This window comes from Corvus moneduloides, chromosome 1, assembly GCF_009650955.1.
Source record: "Corvus moneduloides isolate bCorMon1 chromosome 1, bCorMon1.pri, whole genome shotgun sequence".
Classification (NCBI taxonomy): Eukaryota; Metazoa; Chordata; class Aves; order Passeriformes; family Corvidae; genus Corvus; species Corvus moneduloides.
Window position 1 is genome coordinate 123584968 of NC_045476.1, and position 17121 is coordinate 123602088.

Here is a 17121-nt window from a genome sequence, read left to right on the forward strand (position 1 = left end):
TGATGGGAAGGGAATGAGGGGAAGGGATGGGAATGAGGGGAAAGGGAATGAGGGAAAGGGATGGGAATGAGGGGAAGGGAATGAGGGGAAGGGAATGAGGGGAAGGGAATGAGGGGAAGGGAATGAGGGAAAAGGAATGAGGGGAAAGGAATGAGGGGAAAGGAATGAGGGGAAGGGAATGAGGGAAAAGGAATGAGGGGAAGGGATGGGAATGAGGGGAAGGGATGGGAATGAGGGGCGGCAGCGGAGGGAGGAAAACTGGGATGGGTTCCAGAGGCAGGAGGGAAACTGGGATGGGCTCTGGGAATGGGATCAGAACTGGGATGGGCTCTGGGATTGGGATCAGAACTGGGATGAGATCGGGATCAGAACTGGGATGGGCTCTGGGATCGGGATCAGAACTGGGATGGGATCAGGATCAGAACTGGGATGGGCTCTGGGAATGGGATCAGAACTGGGATGGGCTCTGGGATGGGATCAGAACTGGGATGGGCTCTGGGAATGGGATCAGAACTGGGATAAGATCAGGATCAGAACTGGGATGGGCTCTGGGAATGGGATCAGAACTGGGATAAGATCAGGATCAGAACTGGGATGGGCTCTGGGAATGGGGATTCCCGTGGGATTCCCTGAGCCCCTGGATCCTGAGTGATTCCCATGGGTTGTCCAAAGGCGCCGGCGCCAGGGGTGCTGGGAATGTGGAGAGGGCTGGAGCGGGAAGAGAATTCCAGGGAAAAGGGCGCCGGGTCCATGGGAAGAGAATCCTGGAATTGCTGAGCTTGGAAAAGCCCTCGGAGCCTCCCAAATCCACCCCCGACCCTGAACCCATCCCAAATCCACAGGGATGGGAAATCCTGGGAATGGGGATCCCAAATCCCGGCCCTGATCCCATCCCAAATCCACAGCGATGGGAAATCCTGGGAATGGGGATCCCAAATCCCGGCCCTGCTCCCATCCCACCCCCCCAGCGAGGGCGATTCCAGCCGGGAATGGCCGCTCCAGCCCGGAATTCCAGCCCGGGCAGCCCTTTCCAGGGGGATATTCCCGAAAATCCCAGCCCGAGGCCGCTCCCTCTGCTCCTGTCCTTGTTCCCGGCCTTTCCCAGCCTTTTCCAGCCCCACATTCCAGCCCCAGCCGCTCCCCCCGGGCTGGAGCAGGGAAAGGGCTCCGGATCCGGCCGGGAATGGCTGATCGCATTCCCTGCTCCCAGAAATCCCGAGGGGGCCGGGCTCCGTCCCCTTCTCCCGGCTTTTCCCAGCTCCAGGATCCCATCTCGGGAGCTCCGGGAGCATTCCCGGCTCATCCCCGACTCATTCCCGGCCCCTGCCGGGGCCTGGCCCGGGATTTTCCGGGACATTTTTGCTCCATGAAATCACTGGAGGCTCCTGGATCAGCACGTCCCGGGCTCGGCTCCCCCGGGATTGGCCGCGAGCCCGATCCCGCTGCCAGCGCGGCTCCTGGAATTCAGGAATTCAGGAATCCGGGCCCGCGGCCCGGGATGGCTCCGGAGCAGGAGGATTTTTGGGATCCGCCGCCATCCCGGCCTCGCTCCAAGGGCCGGCAGCTGCTCCCGATTTCCCTGCGGGCCCAGGACACCCAAACTGGGAGGGGAAGCTCCAAACTGGGAATTCTGGCCAGCCTGGAGATTCCCGGGAGGAGATTCCGCCTCATTCCCAGCTCCCGGGGCACGGCACGGGGCAGATCCAGCGGGATTGCCCCGGGAATCGGCCTCTGGAATCTCCCCATGGAGCTGCCCAGGGACACCGGCCCCTCCAGCTCCAGGGACTCAGGGAATTCCTGAGGCTGAATTCCCAGCTCCAGGGAGGGATTCCCAGCCCCAGGGATCAATTCCCAGCTCCAGGGAGGGATTCCCAGTCCCAGGGATCGATTCCCAGCTCCAGGGAGGGATTCCCAGTCCCAGGGAACAATTCCCAGCCCCAGAGATCGATTCTCAGCTCCAGGGATTGATTCTCAGCTCCAGGGATCGATTCCCAGCCCCAGGGATCGATTCCCAGATCCAGGGAGGGATTCCCAGATCCAGGGAGGGATTCCCAGCCCCAGGGATCGATTCCCAGTCCCAGGGATCAATTCCCAGCTCCAGGGAGGGATTCCCAGCTCCAGGGATCGATTCCCAGTCCCAGGGAACAATTCCCAGCCCCAGGGATCAATTCCCAGCCCCAGAGATCGATTCTCAGCTCCAGGGATTGATTCTCAGCTCCAGGGATCGATTCCCAGCCCCAGGGATCGATTCCCAGATCCAGGGAGGGATTCCCAGCTCCAGGGATCGATTCCCAGTCCCAGGGATCGATTCCCAGTCCCAGGGATCAATTCCCAGCTCCAGGGAGGGATTCCCAGCTCCAGGGAGGGATTCCCAGCCCCAGGGATCAATTCCCAGCCCCAGGGAGGGATTCCCAGCCCCAGGGATCAATTCCCAGCCCCAGGGATCGATTCCCAGCCCCAGGGATCGATTCCCAGTCCCAGGGAACAATTCCCAGATCCAGGGATCGATTCCCAGCTCCAGGGAGGGATTCCCAGCTCCAGGGATCAATTCCCAGCCCCAGGGAGGGATTCCCAGTCCCAGGGATCGATTCCCAGTCCCAGGGAGGGATTCCCAGCTCCAGGGATCGATTCCCAGTCCCAGGGATCAATTCCCAGCCCCAGGGAGGGATTCCCAGTCCCAGGGATCGATTCCCAGCTCCAGGGAGGGATTCCCAGCTCCAGGGATCAATTCCCAGCCCCAGGGAGGGATTCCCAGCCCCAGGGATCAATTCCCAGCCCCAGGGAGGGATTCCCAGTCCCAGGGATCAATTCCCAGCCCCAGGGAGGGATTCCCAGCTCCAGGGATCGATTCCCAGTCCCAGGGAGGGATTCCCAGCTCCAGGGATCGATTCCCAGTCCCAGGGATCGATTCCCAGCCCCAGGGAGGGATTCCCAGTCCCAGGGATCGATTCCCAGTCCCAGGGAACAATTCCCAGCCCCAGGGATCGATTCCCAGCTCCAGGGAGGGATTCCCAGTCCCAGGGATCGATTCCCAGATCCAGGGAGGGATTCCCAGTCCCAGGGATCGATTCCCAGCTCCAGGGATCGATTCCCAGTCCCAGGGAACAATTCCCAGCTCCAGGGAGGGATTCCCAGCCCCAGGGATCAATTCCCAGCTCCAGGGAGGGATTCCCAGCCCCAGGGATCAATTCCCAGCCCCAGGGAGGGATTCCCAGCCCCAGGGATCAATTCCCAGCCCCAGGGATCGATTCCCAGCCCCAGGGATCGATTCCCAGCCCCAGGGAGGGATTCCCAGTCCCAGGGATCGATTCCCAGTCCCAGGGAACAATTCCCAGCCCCAGGGATCGATTCCCAGCTCCAGGGAGGGATTCCCAGTCCCAGGGATCGATTCCCAGTCCCAGGGAACAATTCCCAGCTCCAGGGATCGATTCCCAGCTCCAGGGAGGGATTCCCAGCTCCAGGGATCGATTCCCAGTCCCAGGGATCAATTCCCAGCTCCAGGGAGGGATTCCCAGCCCCAGGGAGGGATTCCCAGTCCCAGGGATCAATTCCCAGCCCCAGGGAGGGATTCCCAGTCCCAGGGATCAATTCCCAGCCCCAGGGAGGGATTCCCAGCCCCAGGGATCGATTCCCAGCCCCAGGGATCAATTCCCAGCCCCAGGGATCGATTCCCAGTCCCAGGGAGGGATTCCCAGCTCCAGGGATCGATTCCCAGCTCCAGGGATCGATTCCCAGTCCCAGGGAGGGATTCCCAGTCTATTCCCCCAATCCCAGGAAGCCGCCGGTGGCGTTTGGGAGGGAATTCCCCAATCCCGGGATTTCAGGAGCTCCGAAGGAGCCGCTTCCGATCCCATGGGAATAAAAACTCCTCAGAGGATTCCATGGAGGGGATTCCATGGAGAGAATTCCATGGAGAGGATTCCATGGATGGAGATTCCATGGAGAGGATTCCATGGATGGGATTCCATGGATGGGATTCCATGGATTGGATTCCATGGATGGGATTCCATGGATGGGGATTCCATGGATGGAGATTCCATGGATGGAGATTCCATGGATGGGATTCCATGGATGGGATTCCACGGATGGAGATTCCATGGAGAGGATTCCATGGATGGGATTCCACGGATGGAGATTCCATGGAGAGGATTCCATGGATGGGATTCCATGGATTGGATTCCATGGATGGGATCCCTGGCAGAGCTTTGGGATAAAGGAACCTTTTCCCTCTCCGGCTCCTCCTTCCCAGCCCAGCGCTTTGTGCTCCTGGCAGGAGCTTTCCCTGCTCATCCCGGGAATCCTGGCTGGGAATGAGCTGGGAATGAGCTGGGAATGGGCTGGGAATGAGCTGGGAATGAGCTGGGAATGAGCTGGGAATGAGCAGGGGGAGCAGCGGAATTCCAGGAGAGCCCCGAGCCCCTTCCAGGGCCTTTTCCAGAGGTTTTTCCAGCACAGCTGGAGAGGGCCTTGGCATAAAGGCTGCAGGGGCAGGAGCCAGGGAATGGCTTCCCCATGGAATTTCGGGACCTTGGGAAGCCATTCCTGCCCGCCAGGGAATTCCCAGAGGATCCCTGGAACAATCCCGGCACAGCGGGAGCCGCCCCGTGGGAATGGGATGGGAATTAAGGTCCCCTCCATCCCAAGACCCGTCTGGAATTCCACGGACATCCCTGGAAGTGCTCCCTGCCCATGGAATGGTTGGGAATGGGATGGGAATTAAGGTCCCCTCCATCCCAAACCCGTCTGGAATTCCACGGACATCCCTGGAAGTGCTCCCTGCCCGGCTGGAGCACCCCGGGATAACGGGAACTCTTCCCTGCCCATGGAGCGGGACAATCCTTCAACCCCGTCCATCCCAAACCTTCCAGAAACCTCCAACCCTGCCCCAGCCCCCATTCCCAACGAATCCCAGCCCCCATTCCCAATCCCGGCTCTGGGAATGAGCTGCCAGGGCTCCCACCTGATCCATCAGCAGCTGCTCCCGGCCATTCCCGGCCCCGCACCTGCAATTCCTGCCGGGAACCACATGTGACCCCTCCTGTGATCCCTGATTTATTCCCTGCCAGCCCTCTCTCCCCCTCTCCTCGGGAATGGCTGCCAGCTGGGAATCACCCCCTTCCCACCCCCCGCACCTCATCCCAAAAAAATCCCGCAGAAATCCCGCAGCGCATCCCACTCGCCACGGGCAACCGGGGCCGCGCTCCGCGCCCTTTTCCTGTTTTTCCCCGTTTTTCCCCCCCTGCTTTTCCCGAGGCTCTCCCGGCGCCGCTTCCCCCCCCCTCTCCCCGCGCTCCAGGCGCTTCCCGAGGCCGCTCCAGGTGCGGCGGGATCGTCGGGAAGCGCTGGAAGCGCCGGCCCCGCGCCACCTCCCCCGTGTCCGTCTGCGGCGGGAGCAGGAAGCCAAATCCGCCTCTGGAATTCTTCACTCGCTCCTCGTTGCCGGCTCCCGCGGGATGCCGGGGTCAGGCTCCCTCTCCCGGTTTCCCGTTTTTCCCTGGATGAGCTCGGGTTACAATGCCGGCACTGTTCCCGGCCGGGCCCCCGCGGCGCCTTAATCCCGGCTCCTCTGGCTCCCGGATTTCGGGGGGTTTTTTGGGATTTTTCCCGGTTTTTCCTGCGCCTCCCTGGGTTTTTTGGTTTTTTTTTTTCCAGGTCTCCGCTGCGAGGTTTTTTGTCCCGGGAAAGTGAGAGGGGAGCGGGGAGGGAAAAGGGGAGATGGGAATTGGGATATGGGGAGAGGGGAGAAGGGATATGGGGAGATGGGAATTGGGAATTGGGAAATGGGAATTGGGATGGGGAGAGGAGAGAAGGGAGAAGGGATATGGGGAGATGGGAATTGGGAATTGGGAAATGGGAATTGGGATGGGGAGAGATGGGAGAAGGGATATGGGGAGATGGGAAATGGGAATTGGGAACTGGGAACTGGGATATGGGGAGAAGGGAATTGGGATGGGGAGAGGGGAGAAGGGATATGGGGAGATGGGAATTGGGATATGGGGAGATGGGAAATGGGAATTGGGAACTGGGAACTGGGATATGGGGAGAAGGGAATTGGGATGGGGAGAGGGGAGAAGGGATATGGGGAGATGGGAATTGGGAAATGGGAATTGGGATGGGGAGATGGGAATTGGGATATGGGGAGAGGGGAGAAGGGATATGGGGAGATGGGAATTGGGAATTGGGAAAAGGGAGATGGGACATGGAGAGATGGGAATTGGGAGATGGGGAGATGGGAATTGGGATATGGGGAGATGGGAATTGGGATGGGGAAATGGGAATTGGGATGGGGAGAAGGGAATTGGGATGGGGAAATGGGAATTGGGAATTGGGAAATGGGAATTGGGATATGGGGAGATGGGAATTGGGATATGGGGAGAGGGGAGAAGGGAGAAGGGATATGGGGAGATGGGAAATGGGAAAAGGGAGATGGGACATGGAGAGATGGGGAGATGGGGAGATGGGAATTGGGAGATGGGGAACTGGGAACTGGGATATGGGGAGATAGGAACTGGGAACTGGGAGAGGGGAGAAGGGATATGGGGAAGTGGGAATTGGGAATTGGGAAATGGGAATTGGGATGGGGAGACGGGAACTGGGATGGGGAGAGGGGAGAAGGGATATGGGGAGATGGGAATTGGGAGATGGGGAGATGGGAATTGGGATATGGGGAGAGGGGAATTGGGATATGGGGAGAGGGGAGAAGGGAATTGGGAGATGGGAATTGGGATATGGGGATATGGGAAAAGGGAGATGGGAAATGGAGAGATGGGAAAAGGGAGATGGGGAGATGGGAGAAGGGAGATGGGGAGATGGGAATTGGGAGATGGGGAGATGGGAATTGGGATGGGGAGATGGGAATTGGGAATTGGGAAAAGGGAGATGGGAAATGGAGAGAAGGGAAAAGGGATGGGGAGAGGGGAGAAGGGAGATGGGGAACTGGGAAATGGGAAAAGGGATATGGGGAATCGGGATATGGGAGATGGGATGAGGAAAAGCGAGATGGGATATGGGGAACTGGGAAAAGGGATGGGGAGATGGGAAAAGGGAGATGGGGAGATGGGAACTGGGAACTGGGAGATGGGAACTGGGATGGGGAGAAGGGAAAAGGGAGATGGGGAGATGGGAAAGGGATGGGGAGATGGGAATTGGGATTCCCTAAAAGGGACCCCTCAAAATTCCCTAAAACCCCCTCAAAATTCCCTAAAAAACCCCTGAAAATTCCCTAAAAACCCCTGAAAATCCCTGAAAGGACCCCTCAAAATTCCCTAAAAACCCCTCAAAATTCCCTAAAAAACCCCTGAAATTTCCCTGATAAACCTCAGAAAATTCCCAAAAAACCCCTCAAAATTCCCTAAAACCCACTCAAAATTCCCTAAAAGGTCTCCTAAAAATTCCCTAAAAAAACCCTGAAAATTCCCAAAAAACCCCTCAGAATTCCCAAACCCCCCAGGCTCCTGCCCCTGCAGCCTTTATGCCAAGGCCCTCTCCAGCTGTGCTGGAAAAACCTCTGGAAAAGGCCCTGGAAGGGGCTCGGGGCTCTCCTGGAATTCCGCTGCTCCCCCTGCTCATTCCCAGTTCATTCCCAGCACATTCCCAGTTCATTCCCAGTTCATTCCCAGCTCATTCCCAGTTCATTCCCAGCACATTCCCAGCTCATTCCCAGCTCATTCCCAGTTCATTCCCAGCTCATTCCCAGCACATTCCCAGTTCATTCCCAGCCCATTCCCAGCACATTCCCAGCCCATTCCCAGCCCATTCCCAGCACATTCCCAGCTCATTCCCAGTTCATTCCCAGCTCATTCCCAGCACATTCCCAGCTCATTCCCAGCTCATTCCCAGTTCATTCCCAGCACATTCCCAGCCCATTCCCAGCTCATTCCCAGCTCATTCCCAGCTCATTCCCAGCACATTCCCAGCTCATTCCCAGCTCATTCCCAGCCCATTCCCAGCACATTCCCAGTTCATTCCCAGCACATTCCCAGCACATTCCCAGCTCATTCCCAGCTCATTCCCAGCACATTCCCAGCACATTCCCAGCTCATTCCCAGCTCATTCCCAGCCCATTCCCAGCACATTCCCAGTTCATTCCCAGCTCATTCCCAGCACATTCCCAGCTCATTCCCAGTTCATTCCCAGCTCATTCCCAGCACATTCCCAGTTCATTCCCAGCACATTCCCAGCTCATTCCCAGCTCTCCCTCGATCCCATTCCCTCCAGCCCGGGGGTGGTTCCCGCTGCGATTCCCGGCTCCCAGCGCGGCAACTCCGCGGGATCATGAGCCGGGAATTGCAGCCGGGAATTGCAGCCGGGAATTGCAGCCGGGAATTGCAGCCGGGAATTGCCGCCGGGAATTGCAGCCGGGAATTGCAGCCGGGAATTGCAGCCGGGAATTGCAGCCGGGAATTGCCGCCGGGAATTGCAGCCGGGAATTGCCGCTGGGAATTGCCGCTGGGAATTGCAGCCGGGAATTCCAGCCGGGAATTGCCGCTGGGAATTGCAGCCGGGAATTCCAGCCGGGAATTGCAGCCGGGAATTGCCGCCGGGAATTGCCGCCGGTGATTTAGGAGCGCTCCCGGCCCTTCCCAATCCCGGCTGCCGCAGCTTTTCCTGCACCTGGAAAAGCGGGAGGGGCACCGAGGGGGCTCCCGAATCCCGACGGGAAAAGCGGGAAGAGGACGGAGCCTGGAGATGCCCGAAAGGGCTCGGGAATACTTCGGGAATTCCAGCTGAGGCCGGGAATTCCCTGGGTTTCCTGGGAATTCCCTGCTTTTCTTGGGAATGCCCGTTTTTCTTGGGAATTTCTGTTTTTCTTGGGAATTCCCGTTTTTCTTGGGAATTCTCGTTTTTCCTGGGAATCCCTGTTTTTCTTGGGAATCCCTGTTTGTCCTGGGAATTCCCGTTTTTCCTGGGAATTTCCGTTTTTCTTGGGAATGCCCGTTTTGCTTGGGAATTCCTGGTTTTCCTGGGAATTTCCTGTTTTTCTTGGGAATGCCCGTTTTTCCTGGGAATGCCCGTTTTTCCTGGGAATTTCCATTTTTCTTGGGAATTCCTGTTTTTCCTGGGAATCCCTGTTTTTCCTGGGAATTCCCATTTTTCCTGGAAATCCCCATTTTTCCTGGGAATTCCCGTTTTTCTTGGGAATCCGTTTTTCCTGGGAATCCCTGTTTTTCCTGAGAATCCCTGTTTTTCCTGGGAATTTCCGTTTTTCCTGGGAGCAGCTCTGCCTGGGGGTGGAGGCTCCATCCCTGGAGGGTCCTGGGCAGCTGATCCCGCCTGGGAAATTCCAGGATCTCCACGATCCGGGATGAGATCCCACCCTGGGAGCTGATCCTTAGGTTCAGGAATCATCTTGGATTCCTGGGATAACGCTCGTCTGGGAATCTGCACCACCCGCCACAGAAAGCCCTTCGAATTCCCGAAAATACCCCGCAAAATTCCCGGAAAAAGCCTCAAAATTCCCTAGAAAAAGACCTCGAAATTCCCTAAAAGAACCCCTCAAAATTCCCTTAAAAAAGACCCCTCAAAATTGCCAAAAAACGCCCTCAAAATGCCCTAAAACGCCCTCAAAATTCCCTAAAAAACCCCTGAAAATTCCCTAAAAAAAAGACCCCAAAATGCCCTAAAAGACCCCTCAAAATTCCAAAAAAAGACCTCAAAATTCCCTTTAAAAAAACCCTCAAAATTCCCTAAAAGACCTAAAAATTCCCTAAAATACCCCTTAAAGTTCCCTTAAAAAAGACCCCCAAAATCCCTAAAAAACCCCCTCAAAATTCCCAAAAAAATACCTCAAAATTCCACCAAAAAGACTTTAAAATTCCCTTTAAAAAGACCCCTAAAAATTCCCTTAAAAAACCCCTCAAAATTCCTTAAAAACCCCTAAAAAATCCCTTAAAAAAGCCCTCAAAATTCCCTAAAAGAACTCTCAAAATTCCCTAAAAAAACCCTTGAAATTCTCTAAAAACCCCCTCCAAATTCCCTAAAAAAGACCTCGAAATTCCCTAAAAGGACCCCTCAAGATTCCCAAAAAAAACCCCAAGAAATTCCCAAAAAAACCCCCAAGAAATTCCCTAAAAAAACCCTGAAAATTCCCTAAAACCCCCCTCAAAATTTTCTAAAAGGATCCCTAAAAATTCCCTAAAAGGACCCCTAAAAATTCCCAAAAAAATGCCTCAAAACTCCCTAAACCCCCCCAAAAATTCCCTACAAAAACCTAAAAATTAAAAAAAAAACGGAAAAAATTCCCTAAAAACCCCATCAAAATTCCATAAAAAAACCCTGAAAATTAAAAAAAACCCCTAAAAAATCCCAAAAAAACCCTCAAATTCCCCAACCCCCCCCAAAATTCTCTACAAAAACCTAAAAATGAAAAAAAAACCCGCTAAAAATTCCCTTTAAAAAACCCCTCCAAATTCCTTAAAAAACCCCTAAAAGTTCCCTAAAAAACCCCTCAAAATTCCCTAAAAAACCGCTAAAAATTTCCTTAAAAAACGCCCGCAGAAGTCCCTAAAGACCTCAAAATTCCCCAAAAAATACCTCGAACTTCCCTAAAAACCACCGTCAAAATTCCCTAAAAAACCCCTCAAAATTCCCTAAAAACCTCCTGAACATTCCCCCAAAAACCCCCTAAAAATTCCCCCCAAAAGGACCTCTCAAAATTCCCTAAAAAAACCCTAAAAATTCCCTAAAAACCCCTCAAAATTAAAAAAAAAACCCTAAAAATTCCCTAAAAAGACCTCAAAATTCCCTAAAAGGACCCCTAAAAATTCCCTTAAAAACCCTGAAAATTCCCTAAAAAAACCCCTGAAAAGTCCCTTAAAAAGACCCTGAAAATTCCCTAAAAAAACCGCTAAAAATTCCCTAAAAAACCCCTCAAAATTCCCTAAAAATTCCCCCAAAAGGACCCCTCAAAATTCCCCAAAAAAACCCTCAAAATTCCTTAAAAGGACACCTAAAAATTCCCTAAAAAACCCCTCAAAATTCCCTAAAAAACCCCTCAAAATTCCCTAAAACACCCCTGAAAATTCCCTAAAAAAACCCTTCATAATTAAAAAAACCCCCTAAAAAATCCCAAAAAAAGCCCCTCAAATTCCCCAAAAAACTCCCTACCAAACCCCAAAAATTCAAAAAAAACCCCGCTAAAAATTCCCTTAAAAACCCATAAAAATTCCCTAAAAAAACCCCTCAAAATTCCCTAAAACCCCCTCAAAATTCCCTTAAAAAAGCCCTCAAAATTCCCTTAAAAAACCCTAAAAATTCCCTAAAAACCCCTCAAAATTCCCAAAAAACCCCACAAACTCCCCAAAAAACCCCTCCAAGTTCCCTCCAAGGACCCATCTTTCCGGGCCTCTTCCCTGCCCATGGAAGAACGTTCCCGCTCCCCAATCCCGGATTCCCGGCGCGCCGGCTCCGGCCAGGAGCGATCCCGATGCAGCTGAAATTTGGGCAAATCCATCCCCTCGCTCCCCCCCTTTCCTCCTTTTCCTTCTTTTTCCTTGGAATTCTGCCCTCCCGGCCGGGAGCAGGGATTGGCAGGAAGCTGCTGCTGCTGTGGGATGATTCCTGCTGAACTGGGAATTCCAGGGATTCTCTGGGAATTCGCTGGCGGGCGGGAATGGCTTCCCAAGATCCCGAAATTCCATGGGGAAGCCGTTCCCTGGCTCCTGCCCCTGCAGCCTTTATGCCAAGGCCCTCTCCAGCCCCTCAGAATTCCCTAAAAAACCCTGAAAATTCCCTAAAAAACCCTGAAAATTCCCTAAAAAGGACCCCTCAAAATTCCCTAAAAGGACCCCTCAAAATTCCCTAAAAAAAGACCCTGAAAATTCCCTAAAAAAACCGCTAAAAATTCCCTAAAAAACCCCTCAAAATTCCCTAAAAATTCCCCCAAAAGGACCCCTCAAAATTCCCTAAAAAAACCCTCCAAATTCCTTAAAAGGACCCCTCAAAATTCCCTAAAAAACCCCTCAAAATTCCCTAAAAAACCCCTCAAAATTCCCTAAAAAAACCCCTCAAAATTCCCTAAAAGAACCCCTGAAAATTCCCTTAAAAAAGACCCTGAAAAGTCCCTAAAAGGACCCCTAAAAATTCCCTAATAACCCCTGAAAATTCCCTAATAACCCCTGAAAATTCCCTAAAAAAACCCTGAAAATTCCCTAAAAACCCCTCAAAATTCCCTAAAAAACCCTCAAACTCCCCTAAAAAGACCCCTAAAAATTCCCTAATAAACCCCTCCAAATTCCCTAAAAAAAGACCCTGAAAATTCCCTAAAAAACCCCTCAAAATTCCCTAAAAGAACCCCTCAAAATTCCCTAAAAGAACCCCTCAAAATTCCCTAAAAGGACCCCTAAAGATTCCCTAATAAACCCCTCAAAACTCCCTAAAAAAGACCCTGAAAATTCTCTAAAAGGACCCCTCAAAATTCCCTGAAAGAACCCCTCAAAATTTCCTAAAAAACCCCTCAAAATTCCCTAAAAGGACCCCTCAAAATTCCCTAAAAAGGACCCCTCAAACTTCCCTAAAAAGACCCTCCAAATTCCCTAAAAGAACCCCTCAAAATTCCCTAAAAAAAGACCCTGAAAATTCCCTAAAAAAACCCTAAAATTCCCTAAAAGAACCCCTGAAAATTCCCTAAAAGGACCCCTCAAAATTCCCTAATAACCCCCCTGGAAATTCCCTAAAAAGCCCTCAAAATTCCCTAAAAAACCCCTGAAAATTCCCTAAAAAAAACCCCTCACAATTCCCTAAAAACCCCTGAAAATTCCCTAAAAAAACCCTCCAAATTCCTTAAGAAAACCCCTCAAAATTCCCAAAAAACCCCTCAGAATTCCCAAACCCCCCAGGCTCCTGCCCCTGCAGCCTTTATGCCAAGGCCCTCTCCAGCTGTGCTGGAAAAACCTCTGGAAAAGGCCCTGGAAGGGGCTCGGGGCTCTCCTGGAATTCCGCTGCTCCCCCTGCTCATTCCCAGCTCATTCCCAGTTCATTCCCAGCACATTCCCAGCTCATTCCCAGCCCATTCCCAGCTCATTCCCAGTTCATTCCCAGCTCATTCCCAGCTCATTCCCAGTTCATTCCCAGCTCATTCCCAGCTCATTCCCAGCCCATTCCCAGCTCATTCCCAGCACATTCCCAGCTCATTCCCAGCTCATTCCCAGTTCATTCCCAGCCCATTCCCAGCTCATTCCCAGCTCATTCCCAGCTCATTCCCAGCCCATTCCCAGCTCATTCCCAGCACATTCCCAGCTCATTCCCAGCTCATTCCCAGTTCATTCCCAGCCCATTCCCAGCCCATTCCCAGCTCATTCCCAGTTCATTCCCAGCTCATTCCCAGCTCATTCCCAGCACATTCCCAGCCCATTCCCAGCACATTCCCAGCTCATTCCCAGCACATTCCCAGTTCATTCCCAGCCCATTCCCAGCTCATTCCCAGCTCATTCCCAGCACATTCCCAGCCCATTCCCAGTTCATTCCCAGCCCATTCCCAGCCCATTCCCAGTTCATTCCCAGCCCATTCCCAGCTCATTCCCAGCTCATTCCCAGTTCATTCCCAGCTCATTCCCAGCTCATTCCCAGCACATTCCCAGCCCATTCCCAGCACATTCCCAGCCCATTCCCAGCACATTCCCAGTTCATTCCCAGCACATTCCCAGCTCATTCCCAGCCCATTCCCAGCTCATTCCCAGCTCATTCCCAGCACATTCCCAGCCAGGATTCCCGGGATGAGCAGGGAAAGCTCCTGCCAGGAGCACAAAGCGCTGGGCTGGGAAGGAGGAGCCGGAGAGGGAAAAGGTTCCTTTATCCCCAAGCTCTGCCAGGGATCCCATCCATGGAATCCAATCCATGGAATCCCATCCATGGAATCCCATCCATGGAATCCAATCCATGGAATCTCCATCCGTGGAATCCCATCCATGGAATCCAATCCATGGAATCCTCTCCACGGAATCTCCATCCATGGAATCTCCATCCATGGAATCCAATCCATGGAATCCCCATCCATGGAATCTCCATCCATGGAATCCCCTCCATGGAATCCCCTCCATGGAATCCAATCCATGGAATCCCCATCCATGGAATCCCCATCCATGGAATCCCATCCATGGAATCCCCTCCATGGAATCCCATCCATGGAATCCAATCCATGGAATCCCATCCATGGAATCCCATCCATGGAATCCCCATCCATGGAATCCCCATCCATGGAATCTCCATCCATGGAATCCCCATCCATGGAATCCAATCCATGGAATCCCCTCCATGGAATCCCCATCCATGGAATCTCCATCCATGGAATCCCCATCCATGGAATCCCCATCCATGGAATCCAATCCATGGAATCCCCTCCATGGAATCCCATCCATGGAATCCCATCCATGGAATCTCATCCATGGAATCTCCATCCATGGAATCCCCATCCATGGAATCCCCATCCATGGAATCCAATCCATGGAATCCAATCCATGGAATCCCCATCCATGGAATCCCCATCCATGGAATCTCCATCCATGGAATCCAATCCGTGGAATCTCCATCCATGGAATCCTCTCCATGGAATCCCATCCATGGAATCCCATCCATGGAATCCCATCCATGGAATCCCCATCCATGGAATCCAATCCACGGAATCCCATCCACGGAATCCCATCCATGGAATCCAATCCATGGAATCCAATCCATGGAATCCCATCCATGGAATCCCCATCCATGGAATCCCCATCCATGGAATCCCATCCATGGAATCCCATCCATGGAATCCCCATCCATGGAATCCCATCCATGGAATCCAATCCATGGAATCCCCATCCATGGAATCCCCATCCATGGAATCCTCTCCACGGAATCTCCATCCGTGGAATCTCCATCCATGGAATCCCATCCATGGAATCCCATCCATGGAATCCCATCCATGGAATCCCCATCCATGGAATCCCATCCATGGAATCTCCATCCATGGAATCCTCTCCACGGAATCTCCATCCATGGAATCCCATCCATGGAATCCAATCCATGGAATCCCCATCCACAGAATCCCCTCCACGGAATCCTGGAATCCTCTCAGGATCTTAGGGATCATCCCATCCCAACCATTCCACGGGCAGACAACTTCCCGCTATCCCGGGATACCCCAAGCTGCCCTTGGACACTCCCAGGGATGGATCCCGGCCTCGGGAATGCCGGGAATCGTTTGGGAATTGCCGGGCGGCCGCGTCCCGCCGGCAGCTCCGAGCCCTCGCTCTCTCCCCGCCTTTGCCAAGGATCGTTTTTGTTCCAGGGTTTTTTCCAGGAATCCCAGCTCAGCCCGGAGCTGTTTTTTTGGGACACGCTGTGCTCCTGGATGAGGAGAGAGGAATCCGAACTGTCCCAAAATCCGGGAGGGATGGGGGAGCGGGATCGGACTCGGATATTCCCAAAGATTTCCTGGGAAGAGGCAGAGCAGCGGGAAGTGGGAAAGGCGGGCGGGATTCCCACAGGGAAGCTCCTTCCCGAAGTTGAGCCTTGCCCTGCTCCTGCCTTTTCCCAGCAATTCCCAGACTTTCCTGGCTGGATTCAAACGTGGATTTGAAGCCCTGGAATTCCCCGCTGGAGCCGGAATCCCGGAATTATCCCACCGGGAACGGGATGAATCCCACTGCTCCTTCCCTCCTCCAAAATTCCTACCAAAACCAACCAGGCCGTGCTCCCGATCCCGGTTTTCCCAGATAAATCCATCCCAAGGGAATGGGATCGGCCAGGACTCGGATTCGGGATTATTTTGGGGGTTGTTTTTTTTTTGTTGTTGTTGTGGATTTCATCCCATTTTGCCGAAATTCGGGAATGATTCGAGAACTCAAGGCCTCCTTCCATTTCTCCTCCGGAAACAAAACCCCACGGACGGAATCCCGGAATTTGCCGAGGCTGGAAAAGCCCCCGGAGCCTCCCCTTCCCCCTCCCAGTGCCGAGCTCTGGCCCCATTCCCAAAGTGCCACATCCACAGGGAATCCAACCCCCGGCGGCGGCGAGGCAGCGACTGCCAACATCCAACCTCGGGATAACGCGTTCCATGCCAGCTCCACACAGCAGGAAAAGCGGGAAAAGCAGGAAAATTGGGAATACGAGGGGCGGCGGGGCCGTTTTTCCAGTGGAATTCGGGGCTGTTTTCCACTGGAATTTCCGGGCAGCTCCGGCTGTTTTGGGCCCTCGCTCCCGCCAGCCTCGGATCCACCCCCATGACGAGAGCTCCGAGGAATCCACGCGGGCACCGGAGCCTCCGGAGCTCCCTCGGGATTGAGGAGCTGGCACCGGGATGCCCCCGGCCGGCCGGGAGCTCTCCACGTTTGGATTCGTGTCAAGGCACGGCTCAAAAATTCCGTCGGAATCCGTTAAAACAATCCACAAAAATCCGTCCAAAAATCCATCCAAGTGGGATAAAAATAAAGGAACAACCCCCCCCCACACCCCCCCCCTTTTCCCTCCCCTCCCGTTCCCGAGCGCGGAATCCGGACTCGGCCGTCGCCACAGCAAAACCAGGAATCTTCCCAAAAATATCTCCGGGATCATCCGAGCCAAAGGCAGTTCTGGGTGGGATCCACATCCCGAATTTCCCCTCTGGATGCTCCCTGGCGGGTGCCCGGCCAGGCAGCAGCGGGAGGAGGAAATTCGGGATGGAGGAAAGGGCTGGAAAAGAGATTTCCCCAAATTCTCCCCGCGCGAAATATTCCCGGGAATTTGGGGCAGCAAATTCCCGGCTTCTGTGGGGAATCGGCTCCGGGCTGGGGGAAATGATGCCGAGGCCTGGAGCAGCCTCCGGCTGCCTCCGCACATTCCCAAAATCCGGAGCCTGAGGAGGTGGGAGCTTGGAAAAGCAGCCAGAGATTCCGGCTGGGAGCTGCTCCAGGGCCCCCCCGGTTTGGGATGGGATGGGATGGGATGGGATGGGATGGGAAGGGATGGGATGGGATGGGATGGGATGGGACGGGACGGGACAGGATGGGAAGGGATGGGATGGGATGGGATGGGATGGGATGGGATGGGATGGGATGGGGCTGACAATCCCGGGAATGCGGAGCTGCTCCAGTTTGGGATGGGATGGGAAAAGGGTGTCAATCCTGGGAATGTGGAGCTGCTCCAGGACCCCCCAGTTTGGGATGG

General features: G+C 53.9%; 1 protein-coding gene across 3 annotated transcripts in view; it reads right to left on the bottom strand.

Annotated features, from left to right (window-relative positions):
• The window catches only part of BOP1 (BOP1 ribosomal biogenesis factor), a 99214-nt gene that overhangs the window by 39887 nt on the left and 42206 nt on the right, over positions 1 to 17121 (bottom strand). Inside the window, exon 1 of one of the 3 annotated variants that reach the window (XM_032125572.1) lies at positions 16016 to 16216. The exons of the other annotated variants lie outside the window; for them this stretch is intronic. Coding sequence (XP_031981463.1) covers positions 16016 to 16201 — 186 coding nt within the window. The 5' untranslated portion in view covers positions 16202 to 16216. Of the gene's footprint in view, positions 1 to 16015; positions 16217 to 17121 lie in introns of those variants that run through there. 3 annotated transcript variants of the gene reach the window in all.